At 42.0% G+C, this 9,775-nt stretch overlaps 1 protein-coding gene across 2 annotated transcripts in view; it reads right to left on the bottom strand.

The window, feature by feature from the left end:
- Positions 1-2,903: 2,903 nt before the first annotated feature.
- GFRA1 (GDNF family receptor alpha 1) overlaps positions 2,904-9,775 on the bottom strand; it is a 191,048-nt gene continuing 184,176 nt past the window's right edge. For both annotated transcript variants that reach the window (XM_064144309.1, XM_064144308.1), the window contains exons 8-9: positions 6,647-6,703; positions 2,904-3,971 (exon numbers count right to left, since the gene is read on the bottom strand). In XM_064144309.1, coding sequence (XP_064000379.1) covers positions 3,810-3,971; positions 6,647-6,703 — 219 coding nt within the window. In that variant the 3' untranslated portion in view covers positions 2,904-3,809. The remainder of the gene's footprint in view (positions 3,972-6,646; positions 6,704-9,775) is intronic.

Below are 9,775 nucleotides of genomic sequence, written 5' to 3'. Positions count from 1 at the left end.
ATTAAGCTGTTCAGTGGAAAGTGGACAGTGTCCCAGTAAAGATGGATGGCTCCTGTTCAGTAGCTCCCTCCCCAATCTCTTGAAGAAGCCAGGATGTCAGAGTGCTGAGATGGTTAACCAAGGGCTCCACTTCTCATTTAGAATCATAGAATGGTTTAGGTAGGAAGTGACCTCAAAGCTCATCTAGTTCCAGCCCCCTGCCATAGGCAGGGATACCTCTCACTAGAACAGGTCACTCAGGGCCTCATCCAAATTGGCTTTGAGTACCTCCAGGGAGGGAGCATCCACAACCTCCCTGGCTTTCTGACCAAATGCTAGTGCAGACACTCCTGTAGGGCTGCTCCCATGTCTGCACTGGCTCCTCTGCACCAGCTCAAGGAAAACCTCCAATTGCTGCTATTTTTACTAATATCTGAAAGGTTCATCTTCAATGCCTCTTTCATTGAACACACTTGTGGAATTAATATCTGTGTTAAACACTGCAAAACCTTAGCCAGCTCACTTTCAATTTTCTCTTTGTGTGTACCTCTTTTAAGAAGAAACAGAACTATACAGGTTATTTAAACTAACAAGTTTAATCAGTAGATCATCTGCACGTACATCCTGTATGTGGCCAGTTCCTGGATTATTGTTATACTGATCAAATTCATCTGTTAAAAGAATATACAATACCCAGCCTAGGCCTGCTCACTGAGCACTCAACACATGACATTTTAGTGACTGGAAAGGGAAAAAACCTCATGTTTGCATACTGCACTACTGTAGCAAATGACTGCACTGACAAGGTCACCATGCTAAATCGACACCATCCACACCACAGCCAGCTTCTCACAGTCCTCTAATATTTGCACAGTGATGCCTGTAAAAAAACCTCATTAAGTGTCAAACTCTTAAGGGGTTTTCTTCCTTCTCAACTGTTTAATAAGCCTTTTTTTTTTTTTTAATTAAGAATTCAGTATGATTTTAATATCCACAGGAAAAAAAAAGAGTTTGAGTGTTCTGTTTCTCCTGTGGTAACACGGCTAGCTGCACAAAGTGCTGCTCCTTCCTCTGCTCCATACATCATTGCATTTCCAGAGGCAACCAGACAACCCAGCGATCTCATTTGTAAGCAGAACCTAATTAGTTTGTTGTTTACAGTATATAAGTGATCAATAGCTTTTATTCTGGATCACACTGTGTCAAAGCTCTAATCATTGGTATTTAATATAAGAGAGATACTGTAATAAAATCAAATAGGGGGAAGAAAAAAAACCCTTCAAAAAGTAATGTACTGTTCTGGGGCGTTATTAGAATTCCTGATACTGCTTAAAATGTTTCATGTGCCGAATACAAAGGATCTTTTCAAGACAGATTTGTGGATCAAAAGATGGACTGAGTAATTGTACTGTTTATGAATGTGTTTGCAAAATACTTTTAATTGGATAATGTCAGGCTTTAGCATTCTAACGCTGCATTCATTAGCATTTCAATAGGTTATAGCATCAACTCCTTTTGACATAAAAGAATTTATTTTCTAAATCATGAGTCTCAAGATCTTTTTTTTTTTTCCCCTTCCTGTTGTCACTAGTTTTCAGTAATTTGTTTACAGCTTCTACATGATGAGCAACAGGAACCACATGGGCTTTACTGGTAGTGATGTGCTGTGTATTTCTACTCCAAAAGCAGCTCTGCTGCCTTTGAAAGTAACCTGCAGTTTCTTATCAGCATCAGAATTAAAGAGTAATATTGTCTGATTTGTTATGTTGAGTGGCACAGAGTACTGTATACTATCCTCACATGCACAGTGCTTTGAAAACTATATAACATGACCATAATCAGGAGTACATAAATGAATGTCAGAACTTAGGAAAGTGTTTATTATTAGGCAGGAAATAGTTCAAAAGATGAACTTGTAATCATAGCATCAACCAGGTTGGAAGAGACCTCAAAGATCATCTAGTCCAACCTATCACCCAGCCCTCTGGTGTGCAATTCCTGCTTCATAGAATCATGGAATCAACCAGGTTGGAAGAGACCTCTAAGATCATCCAGTCCAACCTAGCACCCAGCCCTGTCCAATGAACTAGACCATGGCACCAAGTGCCTCATCCAGTCTTTTCTTGAACACCTCCAGGGATAGTGACTCCACCACCTCCCTGGGCAGCCCATTCCACTGTCAAATCACTCTTGTCCACAGGTTTAATAGTCTCTAACACACCCTAACTTCATTGCAGTTTGCACTTTATAGTTGTGTTGCAAATAACTTCTGTGCATTTCAGAGCAGGATGGGACATGATTGTTAAGTGCCAGTCTAAATCTGTAAATTCAGCATGATGAACTCCTTGCTCAGTGAAGTTATCTTCCCCTTTCAGTAGAAACAAAACCCAATCACTGTTGATTGTTTAGACATAACTGCTTGTAACAGTCAACAAGCCATCACAGTAAGGTAGAAAGACAGCCCTTAGGAGAAATGCTGCCCATTGGATGACATTTAAAGCTTTAAAGAATTCCTTCCAGATACAGCAGAAAATCAACACGAACCAGCACAAGCTGTCAATATCACTGAACAAATAAACCAAAGAGACCAAAATATGTATGATGGCAATACTGCCATCCAAACCACTAAAACAATTCATGGAACTGGTTTTGCAAGCAGTTCATCATGTCAGCAGTGACAAGGTCTGCAGCAGGAGCTACATCAGGGTGAGCGTGCTTGCTGCTGGGTTGCAATTGGATCAACCACCCTTTTGTTGTTGATTGTAGTAGTCTAAGAAATAAAGCACAGTTCAAGCTATATCCTGCTCCCTCTTTTCACCTCTGTAACGTTGTGATAAGCAAAGTAAGGCATGAAGCTGCTATAACTTCTTGAGCTGACATTATCAGCCACGGATAAAGAGAAAATGCTGGTTTAGAGGAGCCAATAAATTGTATGTCATTTTTTATTAAACAAACAGTATAATAACTGGACTATGTTATTACAATGGAAGCATAGGAGACCACAGGCTGTACAGCTGAAACCCTGTAGCAAAATCTGTTTCTACTGCTTACCCTCAAATTTCAAGAAACATCTCTGTATCAAGCTTTCACAATGGCTGCTTCTTGTTAATGTAAAGGATCTTTACCTTTGTTAAGGCTAGATGATTATAATTAAAAGATAAATGTACTGTTAGAAAGTTCTATGCCACACTCTATGAGAATTTAACTGAAAGACATACAATATACCTGTATGTGAATTATAATGGCTTCTCAGCAGGGAATGCAGAACCACTTACAGTACGTAAACATTTAAGGAGGAAAAGGCTAATACACTGAAAGAGTTGAACATCAGTAGCAATTTATCAAATGAAGAAGGTTCATAAAGTCCACTCTCTGGGAGAACATTCACCATTAGACAAAAGCCTGGCATTCTTGGTAGCCTGAAGTTCAATCAATTTGAAAACCAAAATCATTCAATGAGATAAATAGGATCTTAAGGAAACTGCCATCCTTCTCCTCAGGGAAAAGCCAGAATTAAAATGAGAATCATCAAAGTAATCCAAACAGGTTGCTTTACAGGCAAATTTACACACTGTCTCTTTAAAACACTGCATGCCCAAAAGCCTTTTGGGTTTGGAATGTAGCACTGCACCAAGTATTTCACAAAGCCTCTAAATATCACAAGAAGCTTTTTTTAGAGAGAAAGAACAGAAAAGAAAACAAAAAACTTCCAGCTGACTGAGACTGTTCTAGCCAGGAGTGCCTCAGCTTAGCTCCCAGACCTGGAATTCCAGATAAACAACAGAGGACAGGAAACAGATTTTTTTTTTTACATGTCCTTTGTAACGCAGCTACAAGACCACTGATGAGCTTAGGAACAAAGAGAGTGAGAGTGCAAGTGTCATCAGAGTGAGCCGTGTGCTTAGATAGAAGCTTCTGGGCAGAGCCAGCGAATTTTCCGAAGATATGTGACTGGTGGAGACTCCTGCTGTGTTGTCTTTCCCAAGAGCATTCTGCAAGACACAATACTTTCCTTGGTCATCATTGCCTTACCATGTGTGGCAAAACAGTTACATTTACATCCTCCTGAAATGAATCTTTTCTTTGCTCCTGACCCACCCTCCACTGACAGCGCTATCACAGGTTGAAAGATATGAAAGGCATAAACCCAGATGGTAAAATATCAGCATTCTGCAGTTAGATTAAAGGATAAAACGACCAGTACAGCACAGTTTAGAAAAAGAAAAAATAAAAAAAAAGAAGAAGAAAAAGAAGAGGAAAAGGAAGAGGAAAAGGAAGAGGAAAAGGAAGAGGAAAAGGAAGAGGAAAAGGAAGAGGAAAAGGAAGAGGAAAAGGAAGAGGAAAAAGAAGAGGAAAAAGAAGAGGAAAAAGAAGAGGAAAAAGAAGAGGAAAAAGAAGAGGAAAAAGAAGAGGAAAAAGAAGAGGAAAAAGAAGAGGAAAAAGAAGAGGAAAAAGAAGAGGAAAAAGAAGAGGAAAAAGAAGAGGAAAAAGAAGAGGAAAAAGAAGAAAAGGAAGAAGAAAAGGAAGAAGAAAAGGAAGAAGAAAAGGAAGAAGAAAAGGAAGAAGAAAAGGAAGAAGAAAAGGAAGAAGAAAAGGAAGTAGAAAAGGAAGTAGAAAAAGAAGGAGAAAAAGGAGAAAAAGAAGATGAAAAGAAGAAGAAAAAGAAGAAAAATGAAAAGGAAAAGAAAAAGGAAAAAAGAAAAATTTTTAAAAAAAGAAAAAAAATGGAAAGAAGATTCAGAGAGGAGAGGTTGAGAGAGGTTTGGTTCAGTTAAGAGAGGAGATGTAGGGTGCAGTTGAGAGGTTCAGTTCAGAGAGGTTTGGTTCAGTGAGGTTTGGAGAGGAGAAGTTCAGAGAGGAAGGGAGGGGAGGGAAGAGGAGGGGAGAGAGGAGCGCACAGTGGTTCCCTGTGTGAATCTGTCATTGTTAAGTACAGGAATTTCTTTCAGCAAACTTAAGTTTATGATCCCAGTTTGTTTTAAAAAGCAAATGCAGGCCCTATAGAGAAAGTGCAGCTTCTGCACAGTCAACTGAATCACTCTGATAAGAAGTTACTTCTGGATAAGAATAAACACAATCTAATCCATGGGATCAGAAAAGACAGCGCTTCCCAGATTAGGAAACATCCTTCACATGCCTTTTTTGCTCCTTAATTGCTGCATTATTTATGTTTCTTGTCTTCTGTGCTACCAATAATTAACCAGCATGTATATGGAAAAGTGCAGACTGGCAGATTAAAGTGAACTCTCTAAGAGGGACATGTAGCAGGAATGTTTCTCACTGCTATCATCATCAGTAAGAAGAAAAACCCAACAGGAAGAGTCACAGCAGTAGGACAATTTAGACAAGAAAGGACCTCTAAGGTCATTAAGTCAAATCTACTCCATGCAAAGCTGCTCAGACTCAGTCCACTTAGGATCTGAAAATCCCAAAGGATGCAGTTTCTACAGAGGCAAGGTATAAGTTTGTCCCCTTCTGTCCCCAGAAGGGCAGATACAAAAAATGAGAACAGAACATCAGTTTTCACAGCATTGACTGTCTGCAGAGCCAGGGAGGTACTCACAGATAAATCTGTATCCTCATTCTGACACCACTTGCTGAGACTGGCTAGCTTGGAAGGCCTTGAGATGCTAACTGTAGGAAGTAGTAAAGGCATTGGGGGTATTATCACAATATACTTCCTCATACTCAACCCTGGGCATCTGCTTTTTGGAAACTGCCAAGGACAGAGCATGGAGTAAGACAGATCAGCAGTTCTTATGACTAAGCTACAGCTACTAGGGCCTTCCTGTGCAAGCTGGCACAAGAGGTCAATGAATCTATTCATGTCACTGCACTGCTTCCTCGTGTGTTATTAGGCTTCATTCTAGAATGTACAGGAAACTGTACATACTAGTACCAGTACCCCAAAAATTAGGAATAAACTATAGAGCTGTCATTTATTTAGAACTGGGAAAACTTGGACTGGTGAAGGAAAAGCTGAAAGATATGATCACATTCTTTTGGTGTCTCACACCTGTACAGTAGGTCTTGCTCTAATGCCTGGGCTGTGTACTTACACAGTGTAAAAAATAATTTATGCACAGCAATAATTATTCAACTTCCTGAGAGAATCAGTACAAAGGATACAGACTGACAGACATAGAACCTGATGTAATGTTTATGTCTGAAAGGGAGTCTTGGAGGTCAGGCTCAGCAGACTACTTAAAGAGCACTGGGAGGTTGACGTCTCTTGAGGCTGTCAATCTGCCTCCTGACGTGCGTGCATCACATCTCCTGATGTGAACATGACTTCATGCCCCAAATTGGTCATTTTTGTTAGCTGCAGAACGATGTCCACTGTGCTTCTGTTTATTTGTTAAAAGCCATACCAACTTGTGTTCCTGCAGATTATTACCTAATTATACTTGCTCAGCGCAGCGGTAATTACCATGGGATCTGCCTAAACATGTACTACATACCTATTAAAATAGAAAGTCAGCAAGGCCACTGAGCCCAGCTCTGGGTTTTTGAGTAAGATCATCTTTAATATGCTATGTGTCCAATAATAACAACACTAACAAGACTTTGGTGTGAAGTAAGGCCATTATAATCTTGACAGACTTTTAAGGTTTTCCATTATAGGGAGACACTTGTGCTGCAAAATACACAGCATCCACACTCTTACCTCATTAAGACAGAGCTCTGCATCTACAGATTCATTGGATTTCCGCCTCTTCTGTGCCTAAGAACAAAGGAAAAAATTATTCCCTTCACAACTGATACAAACAGCAGCACAAAACACTTGAGAGAAATTCTCATGGTTTGTCGTACTCCTAAAATTTCGAGAGCCATTTGCCCAGGATTAGCAAATAAACTCTACAAATGTAACTCTGTCTCATCCAGTAACGTCCACATTCTGATTGGAATTTACAGCAAAACTTCAAACAGTCAGCTAAGGTTGTTCAGTAATTACAGTGATGAGTGCTATCAGCTGTAGATAACATGGCATGCTCTCTGGCCCCTTAAAAATGGTGCTGGATGTCCATGAGAAGAAATTAAATATGACAGTTAATAATTACCATAATATCACTGCGTAAGGGCAATGGTTTCAAACTATAGAGGAGCAGATTTAGATTGGATGTTAGGAACAAGTTTTGCACCACCATAAGGGCAGCAAAACACTGGAACGTGTTGCCCAGGGAGGTAGTTGAGACTCCACCCCCAGAGATATCACAGTATCACAGTACCATCAGGGTTGGAAGAGACCTCACAGACCATCAAGTCCAACCCTTTACCACAGAGCTCAAGGCCAGACCATGGCACCAAGTGCCATGTCCAGTCCTGCCTTCAACAGCCCCAGGGACGGCGACTCCACCACCTCCCCGGGCAGCCCATTCCAGTGTCCAATGACTCTCTCAGTGAAGAACTTTCTCCTCACTTCCAGCCTAAATCTCCCCTGGTGCAGCCTGAGGCTGTGTCCTCTCGTTCTGGTGCTGGCCGCCTGAGAGAAGTGAGCAACCTCCTCCTGGCCACAACCACCCCTCAGGTAGTTGTAGACAGCAATAAGGTCACCCCTGAGCCTCCTCTTCTCCAGGCTAACCAATCCCAGCTCCCTCAGCCTCTCCTCGTAGGGCTGTGCTCAAGGCCTCTCCCCAGCCTCGTCGCCCTTCTCTGGACACGCTCGAGCATCTCAACATCCCTTCTAAACTGGGGGGCCCAGAACTGAACACAGTCCTCAAGGTGTGGTCTAACCAGTGCAGAGTACAGGGGCAGAATGACCTCCCTGCTCCTGCTGACCACACCATTCCTGATGCAGGCCAGGATGCCACTGGCTCTCTTGGCCACCTGGGCACACTGCTGGCTCAAAGTGAGGCTCGACAAGGCTCTAGGTGATTTATCTAGTGGAGGATGCCCCTGCTGACTGCAGAGGGGATTAGACTAGGTAACCTTTGGAGGTCCCTTCTGACCCAGACCATTCTATGATTCTACAATATTAAACAAAACCTTTTAGTTTTAGGAAAATATACAACACAGGAGCATTTTAGCCTTAATGACTCTTGCAACTTCTCCTACTATTATTACAAAAACACAAACGCTGTGGGAATGCAAAGTGAAGAAGGATGTGGGAACAGAGTGAAGAAGGATAACAACAAGTGGATGCTGACCTTGGTTCCCACCAGCTGCTGGCCGACTTATCTCAGAAGGGGTAGATAATGGACACCTCGTTAATGAGGAAAACAAGGAGTGGTTTATGCTGATGGAGTGGGTTGTCCTTGACTAATTATGCTAATGTGTAGCTGTGTGCCTTGTGGCCCTGAGGGTATTTATTGAGAGATGAATGACCAATAAACATCTCTGGCATAATTCACAGTGAATCATCTCGAGTCCATGTGGCATTGCCTTTGATCACACTGATCTATGAGGGCCTTGACCACGTTTCCCACAGCAAGCTAATCAGGGTTTCTGCAACACCTGAGACAAAAGAGGTGTTTTGCAACAAAACACAATTTTAATATGTTGCACAGCTGCCACAGAGACCCTTCTGAGAAGTTATAAAAAGAATATTTCATGTCTTTTAATGTACATACCTGTAAATTAAAGTGAGTTCTTTGTTTATATTGTATTCCCAGATTATTATACATAGAGTACTATTAAATACATGGATATTTAGGATGATCAAAAAACTCCTGTGTGCTCTCCACACTGACCCAAGTAAAAAGCATTTCTAGTGTCAGCATTATACAAAATCAGAGGAAGAATTACAGAATCACAGAAGGTTAGGGGCTGGAAGGGACCTCGAAAGATCACCCAGTCCAACCCTCCCCTACCAGAGCAGGATCACTTAGAACAGAACACACAGGAATGCATCCAGGAGTACCTCCAGAGAGGGAGACTCCACAACCCCCCTGGGCAGCCTGTTCCAGTGTTCCGTGACCCTCATAGGAAAAAAAATCCTCATATTTCCATAGAAATTCCTCTGCCTCAGCTTCCATTCATTGCCCCTTGTCCTGTCATTGGGCATCACCATCCTGGCTCCATCCTCTTGGCACTCACCCTTTACATATTTATAAACAAGAATGAGGTCACTTCTCAGTCTTGTCCTCTCCAAGCTGCAGAGCCCCAGCTCCCTCAGTATCTCCTCATACAGAAGATGTTCCATTCTGCTCATCATTTTTGTGGCTCTGTCCTGGACTCTCCTCAAGCAGTTTCCTGTCCTTGAACTGGGGGGCCCAGAACTGGCACAATACTCCAGGTGCAGCCTCAGTGGGGCTGAGTAGAGGGAGAGGAGAACCTCTCTCAACCTACTAACAACAGCCCAGAAGGGCATTGGCCTTTTCGGCCACAAGAGCACATTGCTAGCTCATGGTCAACCTTCCATCCACTAGGACCCCCAGGCTCTTTTCCCCTTCACTAATTTCCAACAGGTCAATCCCCAACCTATACTGATACTTGGTGTTGTTCTTTCCCAGGTTCAAGACTCTACACTTGCCCTTGTTGAACTTCTCCCTGCCCAGCTCTCCAGCCTGAAAAAGTCTCTCTGAATGGCAGCACAACCATCAACATGAGCAACTCTTAGAACAAGCCTTGCATTTACACAGTAGAACTACTGACTGCACTGAGCACATCTGATACAGCCACCTGGAAATTCTGTTGGACTTTAAATTTATTTTCCTGAGAATTATGGATGTGAATCTCATTGTTCCATTCGTTTTACACTGCAGAAGCTCTGGTTTGGACAGAAATGTCTGGATTAAGGCCGATGTGAGAAAGTGCTGAGCATTCTGATTTCATACCCTCAAAAAGTTCACTTCCA

This window comes from Pogoniulus pusillus, chromosome 6 (assembly GCF_015220805.1).
Source record: "Pogoniulus pusillus isolate bPogPus1 chromosome 6, bPogPus1.pri, whole genome shotgun sequence".
Taxonomy (NCBI): domain Eukaryota; kingdom Metazoa; phylum Chordata; class Aves; order Piciformes; family Lybiidae; genus Pogoniulus; species Pogoniulus pusillus.
Note: the sequence above shows the minus strand (reverse complement) of the source record. Positions and strands in the feature narration are given on the sequence as shown.